This window comes from Rhincodon typus, chromosome 24, assembly GCF_021869965.1.
Source record: "Rhincodon typus isolate 14 chromosome 24, sRhiTyp1.1, whole genome shotgun sequence".
Taxonomy (NCBI): domain Eukaryota; kingdom Metazoa; phylum Chordata; class Chondrichthyes; order Orectolobiformes; family Rhincodontidae; genus Rhincodon; species Rhincodon typus.
Genome location: NC_063355.1, coordinates 47,098,739 through 47,116,770, shown reverse-complemented (window position 1 = coordinate 47,116,770; position 18,032 = coordinate 47,098,739). Strand labels below are relative to the sequence as shown.

The 18,032-nt window shown below is 46.1% G+C and overlaps 1 protein-coding gene across 1 annotated transcript in view; it reads left to right on the top strand.

Annotated features, from left to right (window-relative positions):
* LOC109920052 (nuclear receptor corepressor 2-like) overlaps window positions 1–17,654 on the top strand; it is a 116,447-nt gene extending 98,793 nt beyond the window's left edge. The window contains exons 14-18 of the mRNA XM_048611771.1: window positions 1,027–1,297; window positions 2,680–2,742; window positions 12,308–12,450; window positions 15,190–15,355; window positions 17,239–17,654. Coding sequence (XP_048467728.1) covers window positions 1,027–1,297; window positions 2,680–2,742; window positions 12,308–12,450; window positions 15,190–15,355; window positions 17,239–17,654 — 1,059 coding nt within the window. The remainder of the gene's footprint in view (window positions 1–1,026; window positions 1,298–2,679; window positions 2,743–12,307; window positions 12,451–15,189; window positions 15,356–17,238) is intronic.
* Window positions 17,655–18,032: the final 378 nt, after the last annotated feature.

Below are 18,032 nucleotides of genomic sequence, written 5' to 3'. Positions count from 1 at the left end.
CTCCCTCCCTCCCTCCCTCCCTCTCTCCCTCTCTCCCTCTCTCCCTCCTCCCCCGTCCCTCCCTCCCTCTCTCCCTCCCTCCCTCTCTCCCTCCCCTGTCCCTCCCTCCCTCCCTCCCTCTCTCCCTCTCTCCCACCTCCTGACCCTCCCTCTATCTCCTCCTCCTACCCTGGCTTTATTTTGATGGTTGAAGCTATACCACCCAGCTGTTCCACTCCATTTGACCTTGATTCCTGCTCCTTCCTTCGGGGATTCCCAGCAGCCTGTACCTTCCTGTTTCTCCCTCTCTGGGGAACTCTCGTTTCCTGTGTATTTCCTGCAGTGATCCCTCATAGTTCTGTCTCCCACAAATATTAAGTCAGCTATCTGCCTTTTGGCTCAAAGCCAATTGCCCTCTGGATATTTGTCCAGCTTTGCCGTTGCCCTCTGATAGCACAGAATGTGAGATCATCTCAGTCTGAGTCCTGCTCGTCTGACTGTGCAAAGATTCCCTCAGATCCCTAGAAACCACATGATCCTGGCTTTGGTTTTACCGCAGCTTCATCCCAAGGGTCTAACTGCTCTGATGTAAATTGTGCAGCAGATTCAGTGACAGAAACACCTAAATGAGAGAGGGGAATCTGCAGCTACCGATGCTGGGCCTGACCTACAGACTGAGCATTGCTCTGCGTGACCATCTGTTACTTCAGTCGTGGCTCTTCCATTCATGGTGTTCTTGCATCTAAAGCTGCTGCCCCTGTGAGCCTGTCTCCTTTTCCACTGGATCATCAAGTCAAAACATTCACTCTGTTTCTGTCCTCACAGATCTGCAGAGTTTCTCCAGCACTCCCAGTGGGATGGCCATGTTAATATTGAACTGTTTATAGATCACTCTCCCGTACCACGTGGTGGAATTTGAGAATGTTCTTGGGCCCCAGTGGGAAAAGTATTAAACAGATGACTCCATGATGTTTAAGCAGAGCAGGGGCTGCTTTCCTGAGCTTAGATGATGTCTTGAGATAGTTCTGAGGGAAATGAGTCAGTCAGCAATTACAATCCCCAGTCACACTGTTTGTTAGTGTTGCAGCAGCTGCAGGAAAGCACTTCAATGTGGAACAATTACCTCTTTGTGCCTTCCTCAGTGAAAAGGAGAAAGAGAAAAGTGACACTTCAGCGGAGGAGAATGAAGAAAAGGAGGTTTCCGTTTCCAAAGGCCGTCAAACAGCCAATAGCCAGGGCCGACGGAAGGGGAGAGTGACCCGCTCTGTGGCCAATGAGGCTGACCCTGAGGAGACCATAGCCCCTCGAACTGAACCAGGTGAGTAACGGGGGATGTCTATGACTCAAACAGTCAGTAGCAGCTGGTCACTCTCAAACTGCTTACTTCCAGATTAGCTGGGCAGTCATTGGCTCATCCGAATCTGAAAGGGTTTTCACGGTGCTGAGGGGGATCTGAGGAGCTGGACTCTCACTTGGTTAAACCAGCTCAAAGAGGATGTCAGCGAGCGATTTAGGGAGCGAATACCCTGCGCACCCTCAGTCTCGCCCTAACGCTGATTTCAGAGCTGTTTAGGGGGCCGGAGAAATGGGGCTCAATAAAGATGGGACACAACAGCAAAGGGATAGCACCGTGACCTTACTGACAGCTGACGGTAAAATAGGGCCTTTGAGGAAAGCATGGCCAGGCAGCCTCAGACAGAGACAGAGGGGACACAATCTGTTAAAATGGTAAGCCATCAGCTGCTGAAGCTGGGAGTCAGAGGGAAAGCTGATAATGTGAGGGGTATCTCTGCTCCCTCAATAGGAGATGCAGCAAACTGAGGCACTCACTCTGTGTCACTGCGTATTAAATATTTAAGTCAATGGCAGGGGGGGAGGCATGAGATTAAGTTGTTATAAATATTATTTAAATGATCCAGTCAAGTTGAGAGAAGTTTGTATGGACCCTGACCATCTTGTTACCCCTGGGGGTAACTGTCTGAGTGTGTGCACAGTAATTCAGGATTTGACATAAGAGTTTATTATCGATAATACCTTTCCGTAAACACTTTGTTAAAAAAAATATAATTATGGGATGATTAAGAATCTGACAGTTTGGCTAAATAACAATCCCATCTGTGAAATGTTTCAACTCCTTCCTTCATTGAATCAATGAAGTGCAGCTTCAGAATATTCCAGATAGTTCCATTGTACCAAGAGGTCCCATCGTCTCAGACTCAACCCATGGAGTGACAGCAGTGAATGCTTTAAAGGGCAGGTGCTGTTTGAATTGACACAGTGCTGACAGAGGAGAGTCTGAGCTATAGCACGAGGTCTGCAAATCTGCCAAGTGTGACTGTTGGAACTGTTACAAGAGCCAGTATCACAGCTGGGTTTTCACGGTGCTGAGGGGGATCTGAGGAGCTGGACTCTCACCTGGTTAAACCAGCTCAAAGAGGATGTCAGCGAGAGATTTAGGGAGCGAGTACCCTGCGCACCCTCAGTCTCGCCCTAACGCTGATTTCAGAGCTGTTTAGGGGGCCGGAGAAATGGGGCTCAATAAAGATGGGACATAATAGCAAAGGAATAGTACTGTGTCCAGGATTATATGTGACTTTGAAAGATACCCGAGTAATAGCAAAGAGCAGAGATGTCCTGCTTCTAATGCACATGTGAAACCAGAGCCTTCCTGGAGTAAAGTTTGTGAAACTTTCTTTGCAGTCTCTTCCGAGCCAGTTGAAAGTTCTCGCTGGACAGAGGAAGAAATGGAAGTTGCTAAAAAAGGTTTGTGATTTGTTTTTTTTCTGCTGCTTGCTTCATAGATTCATAATGGTTCATTTACAAAATCAGCTTCCACATTACTATAGTTTGTAAAGAGATTTAAATACAGCATTTCACTTAATCATTCTGAATACTCGAACAAAACTGTTTGAATGTTAAAATGGTTTCATTTGATGTGTTTGGATTTCATGTGAGCATGTGTGGATATTTTTCTTGGGAGATAATTTGAAGTGTTAAAATGTCCTCTGTGTAAGAACATTGCAAGGGTAAATTTTTCTAAAGGTTCATTTATTGTTCATCAGACAGTTAGATTCTGAAGGGAGAGCGATATTTTTCAATGTGAGACACTTTCATATACAGTAAGTTGCCACAGAAACTGCGTTTTGCCTCATCAGGACTGAGCTGATGACGCTTCCTCAGAGCTGACTCTAAACTGACAGTTTCATATTATTCAAGTGGAAAAATTGTGGTTAAACTGGTTGCTCTAAGATTTTTACAAATATCTAATGTTATCTTAATCTGTGTTGTGATTGTATGTGCCCGTACACTGAATGGACTGCAACGGTTCAACATGGCAGCTCACCCCCACCCTCCTGAGGGGTAATTAGGGATGAGCAATAAATGCTGCTCAGACAGCAATTCTCATATCTCACAAATGAATTAAAAACGCAGAATTGTCCCCACTTTTGAAACATGCCTTCAGAGTTCAGATGAACTTTAGTGCTGCTATCAGAGTTATGACCAATTGCTTCAGTCAACTGTTTATGTTGAACTGCTCGAGTTTCAAGTGGCCAGACTTTGGTGCCAAGGATTGAGTGCAATGACACACTGAATCAAAATACAACCCATTATTGCAACAGAATTGTTTGTTTACAACCCACTGCCTGTCCTTCAGTGGGTCACTACCTTTAACCCTTTGATACCTGCAGCTGTTTCTGTGCAACATGAAATCTTTTATAAAACTATTGGAACGAACAAAGTGGTTTTCCTCACGGCAGCCAGAGGGACAGGTCTGATTTAAGCTTGGAATTTATTAAAGTGCTCAACAGATAGATGTACGAGATCACCTTGTGCCACCTTTAGGATTTAGACCCAGTGAAGGAACAGTGAAGGCAGGAGTCAGACTCTCAGGGTATGGGATAGGCTGTTTAGGACAGAGATGAGGAAACATTTCTTCACCTGGAAGATGGTCAACCTATGGAATTCTCAACAATCAAAGGCTGTGGGATTGAATATAGTTCAGAACAAGATTGATACATTTTTAGGTTTAAAAGCATCAAGGGGTTTAGAGAGAAAGCAGGACTGTTGTCATGAGTGAGAGGATCAGCCATGATTATATGAAATGGCAGACCTACACCTGCTCCTAGTCTCTATGTTTCTATACGTTTCCAAGTCAGGATGGTGAGGGACTTCGAGAGGAATTTGCAGGGGGTAGTGTTCCTATGTATCTGCTGCCCTTATCCTTCTAGATGGCAGAGATTACAGGTTTGGAAGGTGCTGTCTGAGGATCGTTAGTGAATTTCTGCAGTGCTCTGTATAGATAGTACACACTGCAGCTACTGAGACACAGACATGTACTCTACATGGCGCTGCCATTCAACAGGATCTTGCCAATCTGCCCCAGAGCTCAGCTCCTCATAGCCCTCAACTCCCCAATGTGTCAAAAATCTATCCACCTCCTGGAGTGTTCTAGCCTCCACAATTCTCTGGTGTAGAGAATTCCAGACATTCACTGCCTTGTGGGAGAAGAAATTGCATCACATCTCAGTTTTAAATGGGTGTCCCCTCACTCTGTGACAATGTCCCCTCACGCTGTAACAATGTCCCCTGGTCCAAGGTTCCCCTACTAGTGGAAGCATCCGCTGAACATTTGCCCTGATTTCCCTTTCACTAAACCATGTTGACTCTGAGAGTGTTAAGCTCTTCTAAATGTCCTGCTATTTCTTCTTTAAGACCTTGGGAGGGAATACAAAGTAGTTTTACAAAAATGATACCTGGACTTCAAGGGAGAAACTAAACATATTCTAGAATTTAGAAAGTTATGGAGTGATTTGAATGAAGTCTTCAAGGTACTAATAGGAAAAGACAGGGTAGATAAAGGTAAACAATTCCCACTGGTTGAGGATTCTAGAAGTAGGGGCGTAGTGTGAGAATTAGGGCCAGACCATTCAGGAGAGATGTTAGGAAGCACTTCTATGTACAAAGGGTGGGAGAGGTTTGGAACTCTCTTCCACAAACCATTGTGGATGCTGGATCAGTTGTTACATTTATCTGTTTCAGATTTAAAATTTTGTTAAGCAAAGGTATGACAGGATAGGAGATAAGGGCCAAGGGCAGGTATATGGAGTTAGGCCACAGATCAGCCATGAATTTACTAAATAGCAGAACACTCACTAAAGCTACTCTCTTTTTACAGACCCAGAGAAGCTGTTGCTGTTTGTTTTTAAATTTCCCGCCAATATACTTTCATAATCAATTTTCTCCCTTTCTGTTAATTTTTTAGTCATCACCGCTGGCTTTTAAAAAAACAATCCTGATCCTCTGGCTGCTTTATATGCTTTAATTTTAATTGGATACTCTCCTTGAACATCAAACTCCAGCAAATTTGGCCGAAATGATTTTCCATTCACAAATACACGTTGACTGTGCCCAATCAGATCGATTTAGTCAAATATCCATTTATCACATCCTTTGTTATAAATTCAAGTATTTTTCTTATTACTGGTGTAAAGTCACCATAGTCCCAGGGGACCGTAGGGTTGCTCTCCCTTTAGAGTTTAACACATGGTGGTTAAGTTGAGGATCACCTGTCCTCAAGCCAGGGGTGAGGATGAGATGACAGGACCCTCATGGTGACCTCAGCCAGCACAGGAATTGAACCCACACAGTTGGTCACTGTGCATCGCAAACCATCTGTTGGGCCAACTGACATAACCGACCCCTCACCTCTGTAAGGCTGACGGATGTGTAGTTTCCTGTTTTCTCTGTCCCTCCTTTCTTAAATACTGGAGTGAAATTTGCAGCTTCCAATCTGGAGGAATTGTTCCAGAATCTACAGAATTTTGGAAAATAATCACCAAAGCATCGACTATCTTTATGGCGACCTCCTTCAGCATTCTAAGATGTAGGATGTCAGATCCTAGGGAGTTATCATCTTTCAATACTGTTCATTTCTCCAGTGCAACCTCCTTACTGATGCTAATTCCCTTTGACCCCTCATTCTCCCTAGTCACCTGGATCTCCACATCTGGGAGATTTCTTGTATCTTCCGTAGTCAAAAGGGGACAAAAAGTGATGCTTTAGCTTCTCTGCCATTTCTCTCTTCCTTATTATGAATTTTACTGACTCTGCTTCTAATGGACCCACATTTGTTTCCTTTTTACATACCTGTGGAAGTTTTTATGTTCTGTGTTTGAAAGGTTTTTTTTGCCAGATTGTATTCATATTCATTTCCTTATCATTTTCATGTTCTCCCTTTGCTGCATTCTTAAAAACCCAACCTTCAGTTTTATTACTAATTCTGGCCACTTTATAAAGTCCTTTCTTTTAATATTATGTAATGCTTAGCACGTTTTGTCTGTGATGGCTGCCTGACCAATTTTGATTTTTTGCACTTTGAAGGAATGTTGCTGTAATCCATGTAACGGTTCTTTTTCAGACTGTCCATTGCCTCCAGTTACCAGTCATGCATCTCAGTCTCTGCAAACTGAGAGAGTCACCACCTGATCGTCTCTCACTATCAACACTGCCATTATAACCTTGTCTCTAAATGTTATACAGAGGCTTGGAAAGCAGCAACTATCCTTGTTGAGCCATTAGTCCTCTTGTCGTGTGGAATTTTCTGGGATGTATGTCAAGTAATTCAGATACTGGGTGAAGGTGCAGGGTCTATAGAAGGATCTCTCCCCCAGCCCCCTCTCCTCCCTGTTTGACCCTCTCTTTCCCTCCCCTGACCACCACCCCCCTTGTCTCCTCCTTTCTCACTCTCTCCTGTGCTCTCTGTTACCCTCCCCCTCCCGCTCCCGTGCTCTCATTCTGTCTGAAGGGGCAGGACAGTCTTTCACAGGGAAGTGTTCATCTTCCAGATATTCCACTTTGGGACCTGGGGGAACCTGTTCAATTCGGGAAACAGATTCCTGGTAGAAATTGATTAATTTCAATCCATTTGTAAGTAACGGTAGAAAGTAGTTTCAGATCAGAGGTGCTGGCCTACTCGTATTATTGCTAGACTATTAATCCACAAACTCAGCTCATGTTTTGGGGACCTGGGTTCAAATTGCAATACAGCAGATAGTGGAACTTGAATTCAACAAAATAAATTACCTGGAAACCCATCTGGTTCAATAATGTCCTTTAGGGAAGGAAATCTGCCATCCTTACCTGGTCTGGCCTACATGTGACTCCAGACCCACAGCAATGTGGTTGACTCTCAACTGCTAAATAGAAACCAAAAGAGCTGCAGATGCTGTAAATCAGGAACAGGAACAGAAGTTGCTGGAAAAGCTCACGAGGTCCAGCAGCATCTGTGAGGAAAAGTTACAGTTAACATTTCAGGTCCGGTGACCCTTCCTTGGAACCAGCTGAGCTTTACCAGCAGCTTCTGTTTTTGTTTGTGACTCTCCATTGCCCTCTGAAACGGCCTAGCAAGCCACTCAGATGTACCGATCGCTACAAAGACTCAAAGAAATGAAACTGGACGGATCACCCAGCATCGACCTAGGCACCGGAAAAGACAACATCAGAAACAGCCCTGTCGACCCTGCAAGGTCCTCCTCACTAACATCTGTGGACTAGTGACAAAATTGGGAGAGCTGTCTCACAGACTAGCCAAGCAACAGCCTGACATAGTCATAGTCACAGAATCATACCTTACAGACAATGTTCCAGATACCACCATCACCAAGCCTGGATATGTCCTGTCCCATCGGCAGGACAGACCCAGCAGAGGGGGTGTCACAGTGGGATACATTTGGGAGGGAGTTGCTCTGGGAGTCCTCAACATTGACTCCGGACCCCATGAAGTCTCATGGCTTCAGGATAAACATGGGTAAGGAAACCTCCTACTGATTACCACATACTGTCCTCCCCCAGCTGATGAATCAGTCTCTCCTCAATGTTGAACAACACTTAGAGGAAGCACTGAGGATGGCAAGGGCACAGAGTGTACTCTGGGTGAGGGATTTCAATGTCCACCACCAAGAGTGGCCCGGCAGCAGTACTACTGATCGAGCTGGTCGGGTCCTAAAGGACATAGCTGCTAGACTGGGCCTGTGGCAGGTGGTGAGGGAACCAACAAGAGAGAAAAACATACTTGACCTTATCCTCACCAATCTGCCAGCTGCAGATGTATCTGTCAATGACAGTATCGGTAAGAGTGACCATCGCACAGTCCTTCCTTCATTCCTTTATTCATTCACGGAATGAGGGCGTCGCTGGCTAGGTAACATTTATTGCCCATCCCTAATTGCCCAGAGGGCAGTTCGGAGTCAACCACATTGCGGTGGGTCTGGAGTCACATGTAGGCCAGACAGGTAAGGATGGCAGTTTCCTTCCCTAAAGGACATTAGTGAACCAGATGGGTTTTTGCCAACAATCGGCGATGGATTCATGGTCATCATTAAATTCTTAATTCCAGATATTTAATGAATTCAAATTCCCCAGAACATTATCTGGGTCTCTGGATTAACAGTCCAGTGAAAATACCACTAGGCTATCGCCTTGTAGAGATGACATCCTACCTTCACATTAAGAATACCTTCCATCAAGATGTGTGGTGCTGTCACCATGCTAAATGGAACAGACTTCGCACAGATCTAGCAACTCAAGACTGGGCATCCATGAGGCGCTGTGGGCCATCAACAGCAGCAGAATTGTACTCCAGCACAATCTATAACCTCATGGCCCAGCATATCCCCCACTCAACCATTACCATCAAGCCAGGGGATCAACCCTGGTTCAATGGAGAGTACAGGAGGGCATGCCAGGAGCAGCACCAGGCATACCTGAAGATGAGGTATCAACCTGGTGAAGCCACCAAACAGGACTACTTGCACGCCAAACAGCGAAAGCAGCAAGTGATAGACAGAGCTAAGCGATCCCACAGCCAATGGATCAGATCTAAGCTCTGCAGTCTTGCCACATCCAGTTGTAAATGGTGGTGAACAGTTAAGCAACTCACGGGAGGAGGAGGCTCCACAAATATCCCCATCCTCAATGATGGAAGAGCCCAGCACATCAGTGCAAAAGATAAGACTGAAGCATTCGCAGCAATCTTCAGCCAGAAGTGCCAAGTGGATGATCCATCTCGGCCTCTTCCAGCGGTCTCCAGCATCACAGATACCAGTCTTCAGCCAATTCAGTTCACTCCATGTTATATCAAGAAACGGTTGGAGACCCTGGATACTGCAAAGACTATGGGCCCTGACAACATTCCAGCAATAGTACTGAAGACTTGTGCTCCAGAACTTGCCGTTCCTCTAGCCAAGCTGTTCCAGTACAGTTACAACACTAGTATCTACCTGACAATGTGGAAAATTGCCCAAGTATGTCCTGTACATAAAAAGCAGGACAAATCAAAGCCGGCCAGTTACCACCCCATCAGTCTCCTCTCGATCATCAGTAAAGGAGGATGCTAAGAGGCTGCAGGGTGGCTTGGACAGACTGGCTGACTGGGCACATACATGACAAATGCAGCAAAATGTGGATAAGTGTGAGGTTACCCACTTTGGTCACAAAAACAGGAAGGCAAGTTATTATCTGAATGGTGGCAGTTTAGGAAAAGGTGAGGTGCAGTGAGACCTGGGTGCCATGGTGGAATAGTCACTGAAAGTTGGCATGCAGGTGCAGTGGGCAGTGAGGAAAGCTAATGGCATGCTGGCCTTCATAGCGAGAGGGTTTGAGTATCGAAGTAAGGACGTCTTGCTGCAGTTATACAGGGCGTTGGTGAGGCCACACCTTGAGTATTGTGCACAGTTTTGGTCTCCCAGTCTGAGGAAGGGCTTTGTTGCTATTGAGGGAATCCAGCAAAGGTTTACCAGACTGATTCCTGGGATGGCAGGACTGACCTATGAGGAAAGACTGGATTGACTGAGCTTGTACTCATGGGAATTTAGAAGAATGAGGGGGATTTCATAGAAACATTTAAAATCCTGATGGGACTGGACAGGATAGATGTGGGAAGAATGTTCCAGATTTTGGCAAATTCCAGAACTAGGGGTCACAGTCGAAGAATAAGGGAAAGGCCATTCAGGACCGGGCTGAGGAAGGATGTCTTCAGTCAGAGACTGGTGAACCTGTGGAATTCTCTCCCACAGGATGCTGTTGGGGCCAGTTCGTTAGATATATTCTAGAGGGAGCTGGACATGGCCCTTGTGGCTAAAGGGACCAAGGAGTATGGAGAGAGGGTGGGAATGAGATTGCATGATCAGCCAGGAACATGTTGAACAGTACTGCAGGCTCGAAGGGCTGAATGGCCTAGTCCTGTACCTATTTTCTATGTTTCTATGATTTCTTTGTGAGTGGAAGGGAGGAGTAGTGAGGGGTAGGCAGTGATGTGGTGAGAGAGGGGAGACAGTCGAGAGCAGGAGAATGGGTGAGATGCGAGAGAGTGAGTGGCTGAAGGGGGACAAGAGAAATTGGGAGACAGGAGGAAGGGGTCATCAGGAGGGGGAGGGTGACTAGTTTGATATATCATTAACATTCAGGTTTTAAAAAGGCCTGCTAAGGATTGGAATGTTTTTTTCCTTTCACTCTAACTAATGTATGCCAAAGGTCAAAGGTTAATGTGTCATATGTTTGTTTAATTCCACCTGAGGGCAATATTCCTCCAGGACGGAGTGGGCTGGCTCAGATCTTTCCAGAAAGGAATGTGAGCACTTTCACTACATGTTGCCATAGTAACACACTACTCCATCGCCATACAGACCATCGTTCACACAACTACCACCTATAACCCCTCCCTCCAACAAATCTCCACATCTGGAGAGATGGCAGGGGGCAATGGAGGGGGCCAAAGGAGGGGCTGTGGATAGATGGGGTAACAGGGAGGAGGGCTGTGGAGAGATGGGGTAACAGGGAGGAGGGATAACAGGGAGGAGGGGGCAATGGAGAGGGGAGTAACAAGGAGGAGGGGTAACAGGGAGGAGGGGGCAATGGAGAGGGGAGGTAATGGGGAGGAGGGAGCACCGGAGAGGGGAGTAACTGGGAGGAGGGGGTAACGGGGAGGAGGGGGCAACAAAGGGGGTTAACAGGGAGGAGGGTTAGTAGGGAGTGGTAATAGAGAAAGGGGTAACAAGGAAAGGCAATAATGGGGCAGTGATAACTGGGAGTAGGGATAACAGTGAGTGATAATGGAGTTGGTGCACAGAGAGGAAGATTAGCAGGAAGTGGGATAACAGGGAGGTAGTTACCGGTATCTAGCTCAGTATCCCACTGGAAGCTGCTTTGAACACACCAACCCCCAGTATTGTAAATAACTGTGTGCCCAGTAGAAATCTTGCGGACCACCACTTCCATTAAAGTAACTTCATTCTAAGTAACTCCTTTTAATTTCTACTTTGTTTTCTGATTTGTTGCCAACTTGCCTACTCCATTTGCCTACTCTTCCTGATTCCACATATCAGTCTACCATGCAGTACCTTATCAAAGATCTTTTGGATATTCAAATATTACATCCAAAGTATGACTCTTATCTGCCTGTTACCTCTTCAAAGATCTTATTAAAGTTACTCAAACATAATCTCCTCTTTTCAAATCTATGCTGGTAATGTCTTCAGTTTTGGGATGTTTCGATGTTCCTCTTAGTACAGTTTCATTACATTACATGGTTCTTTGGACTTGTACAACCTCACTGTTTAAATATAGCTGTCACATTAGCATGGTGGAACAATTTCTAACAAACTCTGTGCCAGAGAGAAGCCAGTTCTGCTTTTGAAGTGAAGCACTTCTGAGTGTCTATGGACTCTCTCAGCTGATTGGGTCCTCACTGCTTTCTATCATGTGAGTAGCCTTTGGTATTGTTCCCAAGGAGCAGACCCCTCTCTCCCATCTCTCACTTCACAGCTTCTCCTCTCGGTTACAGCTTACACACCCAGTTAGCCACATTGTCAGCTAGTTATATGCAGGTTACGGATGATCTCTCGTGACAAAAGGGGAGTGACTGGGATGAGGAAGGTGGGAGAAGGGATCAGGAGGGTGCTGATTTTGGACACATGCCACATTGAAGTCATGACGAGCTGCTCCACTGAGAGATTGTCTGGGAATCTGGACTGAGAGGGAGGAAGCAGAAACTTCAAACCGGTTCTGATTGTGGCTGGGACCCACTCAGTAGGAAGTGATGAATTGATGATAGCAGAAGGAGAGACGTCATGTGGTGGAGGGGAGGGAGCAGAAGTGGAGAACTGTCTTGAGTGTGAGTGTGTAGCATTAAATCGTCAGCAGGTCTTGCAAGCAGATTGATCTCTTTGTGATGTTTTCTGTAACAGATTCCATTCCAGCTTGTTTTGTTTTCTCTGAACTCTGGAGAGTTTGCCAGCTGCAGATTCTAATCTTTTATTAATTTCCATTTCAGGTCTTGTTGAACATGGCCGTGGCTGGGCAGCTATTGCCAAGATGGTGAGTTCCAAGACGGAGGCTCAGTGTAAAAATTTCTACTTTAACTACAAAAGACGTCACAATCTGGATGCCCTCCTTCAGCAGCACAGACTGAGAATGGTAAGGGTTGGTAATGCTAAGGGTTGAAAGCAGCCAGTGATCTGATCTGAACTGAATCGAGGTCATCCAGTCACTTTCTGCTTCACTGGTAAATCAAACATTCAGAAAGACAGAAGGAGATGAGGTTTTAGCAGAGTCCAGTCCCATTGCACTGTCTGTTGTAAATTGGATTTGACTCATCAAGCAGCTCCAAACAGCTTCACACCAGCTCCAGTTTATCTCCATATAAAGTCCAGTTCCATTCCCAGCCAGCACATTGTTCATTTAAGGTTTCCTTGCTTTCTGTGTTGTTGTTCAGCAGCAATCAGCACAGAGTGATGCTAACTCACCGAATAAATGGGATCTTCACACTAAAGCAGCTGTCACAGGATCTAATCTCCTGGTCCGAATAAAATGTTGCACATTGTGTGGACTTGGTGATGACAGAAATTAATTCTTTGTGCCCACACCACCAACCTCCCTCCCCCGCAACCCCCACCAACCCTCCCCCCACAGGAACACAAGGATGACATTTAGGCTGCACCTCAATTCCCTTGTTCTACACTTACGTTCTCACCAGCATCTAACTGTTCCTGTAACAGGCTGGACGGCTGAGTGTCACTCCTGGAATAGGCATTTTTTTTTAGGGCTGTCAAGACAGATTAATGATTGGCGCTCTCTTCTGAACAATGTTGACCTAGTGTTGACTGATTATTTTTTCCCCCCTCCAGCAGACTCTCTTCCACCATCTGGTCATTCCTTTTGTCTTGTTTTTCTTCCTGAAGCTTGTCACCAGGTAATCGGGTCATTAGTGAGGATTTATGATCTCCGTCACCTTGCGATCTCTCATTCAGATGTCCCTGTGTGGTCACTGTGCCCTTCGCTGGAGTTAGAGTGTTCTGAGGATATGAGCCTGGCACTCCCTCTCAGACCCAACCAACATCTCATAATCTCTGCTTTGACAGTTTCAGTTGATCTGTACCATTACCAACTGTGTGAGGAAACCAATCACAAATGTTCTCATATCTTTCCAGGAGGCAGCGCTAGCAAACATCACCCCATATGACCCGGCTCCAAGTGTCACGTTGTGCTCTCGACTCCTCGACCCATCTGTCCTGCCAACAACAGAGCTTAGAATAAAGAGATTCAGAGATTCCTGAGTCATATTGTTTCAGGAGCTGTATGTTAGTGTGCCTCAGAGCTACCTGTCTGTTTAATTCCCCATCCCACTCTGTCCTTGGCCTCAAGCAATGTCAAACAGAACATCAGTGATGCACTGTTCAGATTTTGATGATGATTTTGGGGCAGGTACAGAAAGAGTCAGTTGTTCACTTTTCTGGCCATAGATTTCACCGTCATTTTCACAGGTTTCAGTTCATAAGAAATAGGGCCCACAAGTGGAGCAAGCTGGAGGGGCTGAATGGCCTCTTCTTGGTCCTATAATACACTGGAGGGGCTGACTGGCCTCCTCTTCCCAGGAGGACCTTGGGGCTGCTCTCTGATTAGAGAGAGATGATGCTGGTAGATTAACCTGAGGGTCACCATGCCTCAGGGGTCCTCATGGTAACTTCAGCCTGTGCAGGAATTCAACCCATGCCAGCTGCACAGCCAACTGAGCTAACCGATCCCCAGTAAAACTGTGGGTTCGCTGTTAACGAGCAATGTCACCTGGGTCAGTCAGTACACACACATTGTCACACATCCCATTTCCCTGACACACTCACTCTCTCACTCTCTCCCTCCCTCATACTCTCGCTCTGTCTCATGCACACTCTGTCTCACTCACACTTCCGCTCTCTCTCCGTTCGCACTCTCTGTCCCTGGTCGCACTCTCTCTACCTCTCTCTCTCCACTCGCTTGCACTCTCTCTCTGCTGACTCGTTCTCTCGCTCATTCCCTCTTTTGTGCACTTTCGCTCTCTCTCTCACTCCCTCCTCTCTCTATATCTGTTTTCCTCTCTCGTTCTCTCTCTGTGTCTCTCTCTCTGTATCTCTGTCTCTGTGTCTCTCTCTCTGTGTCTGTCTGTCTCTGTGTCTCTCTGTCTCTGTCTCTCTCTCCCTCACTCTGTCCTCTCTGTCTGTCTCTCTCTCCCTCTCTCTCAGTCTGTCTCTGTCTTTGTCTCGCTCCGTCTCTCTTTTTCTCTCTCTCTCTGTCGCCCCCTCTTCCCCGCTCCCCCCCCCCATCCCCGCCCCCCTGCCAACACCGTCTCTGTCTCTGTCTCTGTCTCTGTCTGTCTCTGCCTCGATTCTCTCTTATTTTCTGATGAAGGGTCATCGGACTCAAAATGTTAACTCTGTTTCTCTCTGCCCAGATGCTGCCAAACCTGCTGTGTTTCTCCAGCGATGTCTGTTTTTGTTTCCGATTTCCAGCATCCACAGTCCTTTGTTTAATTTTGTTTGACTGTTATAGCTGTTGGATAGTGTCCTTGCCTCTGCTCCAGGAGGCCTGAGTTCAAGTTCCACCTGATCAAGAGCTGTGTAATACCATCTCTGAGCAGGCTGATTAGGAAAAGCAAACAAGAGGACTGAGCTGCAGACTGAAACTGGGCCTGATGTTCCGATCTAAAACACAATGCAGCCAATGACACTGTGCCTGCTTTATATGGTTTCTCAGTTAGAAAGGTGTCACCTGGCCAACTCCTAGGGACCATACGTATCTGATATTTAGGCACCTCAGTGCTCCAGCTTGCTGCTGCACCCGCTCAGTTGCCTACTGCTGTTAATTTTGAATTTCTTTCATGAATTTATTTTGTGTTGATAGGAGGCAGAAAAGGTTGTGAAGAAGAAGAGGAAGATCCCAGCGGCACAGGGAGAGGAATCCTCAGCAACGTCTGCTGCTGAAGACGAGGATCTGGAAGCTTCTGCAACTAGTGGGAATGAAGAAGAAATGAGAGAAGATGCAGAGGGTTCAAATGCATTTGCTGAAGGTATCAATCCATAACACCTAGGATTTCTACGGAAGCTCATACAGTCCAAGTTCACTGCTTAATTCCCAACAAAAATCCCCATTGCTGAGAGGATTTCTGCAGGATAAAGGAGACCAGCTGGCTTGTTGTTCCTCAGACGTTTCATTACCCTGCTGGGTTACATCATCAGTGCAGCCTCCGATGAAGCACCGGTGTGTTTTCCCGCCTGGTTTTTAAACTCAGGAGTCCGTTGAGCTGGTTTGCCTCACCTCCAGTTTTCCTTCATAGTGGAGTGTATATGGGGTCAAGTTCTATGTGTTTGTTGATGGCTTTCTTCGTGGAGTACCAGGATTCTAGGAATTCCCGTGCCTGTCTCTGCCTAGCCTGTCCCAGGATTTTGGTGTTGTCCCAGTCGAATTGGTGGTTCTCCTTGTCCGTGTGGATTGAGATGAGTGAGTATTGGTCGTATTGACAAAAGACAAAAAGACACGACCAATACTCACTCATCTCAATCCATATGAATAAGGAGAACCACCAATTCGACTGGGGCAACACCAAAATCCTGGGACAAGTTAAGCAGAGACAAGCACGGGCATTCCTAGAAGCCTGGTACTCCACGAAGAAAGACATCAACAAACACATATACACTCCACTATGAAGGAAAACTGGAAGTGAGGCAATCCAGCTCAACGGACTCCTGAGTTTAAAAACCAGGCGGGAAAACACACCGGTGCTTCATCGGAGGCTGCACTGATGATGTTACCAAGCACGGTAACGAAATGTCTGCAGAACAACAAACCAGCTCAGCGAGACAACCAACCTCAACACCCACAACCCGGGCTACAAATCTACTCCAAATCCGTATAAAGGAGACCAGTTGAACCTTTATGTTCTACTGATCAGAGACCTAACAGAATGCTCACCACTTTGAGTTATTATTAAAACACTCAGTCTACAATTCCTCATGAGCCCGCCCAGACTCAATCTGACAATCTCATTAATCCACCACTTCATCTGATTTTATCACATTTACCCCTAAAGAAGAGCCATATCAGACTTGAAAAATTAACTCTACTTCTGTCTGCACAGATGCTGCCAGACCCACTGAGTTTGTCCACTATTCTCTGTTCAAATCATATTCACTTTGCCTGAACTGTGATTTAGTGAAGGCAAGCCTGCTCCTTCCAAGCTGCCCCTTCTCTCTGAGAAGCAGTCCTGCCCCTCTGTAGGATTCCTGGTCAATCTTTCAATCTGAAATTCATTACCGCAGTTCCCAAGCTTTAATCCAGTTGAACCTGTCTCGATATGAGAGGACTCTAACTGTCCCTCTCCTGTAAGCCGAGCAGGTTGTTGTTTGGATTCTCCATTTAGACCCTGAGCACCTTGTTATGTTAGACTATACTGATTATCACAAGGTGCTGGGAAACATAGAGCTGTAAAGGAGCAGGGTCATTCAGGGATCTAGAAATCACCAAAATCTAATGGACAAGTAGAAAAATTCATCTAAAAAGCAAATAACATGTTGGCCTTTGTTTCAAAAGGCTTAGAGTATAAAGAAGTGGCCGTTTTGTTAATGATACAGAGCTCTATAGAGAGGTCCTGTGAGTGTAATTGCTCAGTTCTGGGCACCACTGCTCAGGGACAACAGATTGGTGTTGGAGAGGGAGCAGAGGGTCCTGGCGTGGTCAGGGTTAAATGATGAGGACAGATTGCACAGAGTAGTGTGAGGGTGATCAAGCTGAGCTATCTAAAATAACAGGATCCAGTATGGAACACACAGTCTCCTTTGGTGAGAGAGTCCAGAGCAATGGGCCACATTCTTACTTTGGGACTTAGCACGTTGGTGATATAGAAATGTATGTTCCTGCATTGGTGCCATGTGATTGGGTGTTTTGCTTGAGCAGCAGGTAACAGGAGTTCAGACGCTGATGACCCGAGTGTGGCTAATCCTGAAAGAACTGAAGGGAACGATTCTGAGAAGGATGAGAATGAGGATTCCAAACCGCAGCTTTCCGTGGAAAAGCTCAATTCTGAGGGAGACTGCAATGAGAAGGATTGTGAGGGAATGGAGACTGTTAACATTAAAACTGAGCAATCAGAGGACAGGACAAGTGAGAACAGCCTTTCTGTGGCTGAACACTCCGGCAATGAGGAGAGAACGGGAAGTGCAGATGAAGAAACTGCACGGGTCTCAAAGGTTGGCTCACAGGGCACAGTGGAGACCGAGGCTAACGACATGTTAAACGCGAGCAGTGATTCAAGTGCAACTTGTAGTGCTGATGAGGTGGAGGACCGAGATGCTTCAAGTACAAGTAGGTAAGAAGCAGTCAGTAGATTGTTGCTGTGAACCCACATGGGTGTGCTCCAGAAACCAAGCCCCATAATTACAGGGTCATCACAAAGGGTAAAGATTTTTAAAGTCCACAGAGTTCATGACTTTCCCTCTCTTTCAGATCTATATTGATAGAAAGCACAAACCAGGCTTCTGTACTTAACAAAAATCACCACTTATCATAAACACCTAGATTCCAGCTACATGTAAACAGTTACGAAGGGCAACATATACCTCATCTGGGTAAAACTTTAACCCCCTTATAAAGCATCCCCTACAAACACATACAGACAGGAAAGAAAACACGGGTGTTATGGGCGGAGGGAAAGACTGGGAAGGCAGTTCAGTGGCCCCTGGCCATAGGGT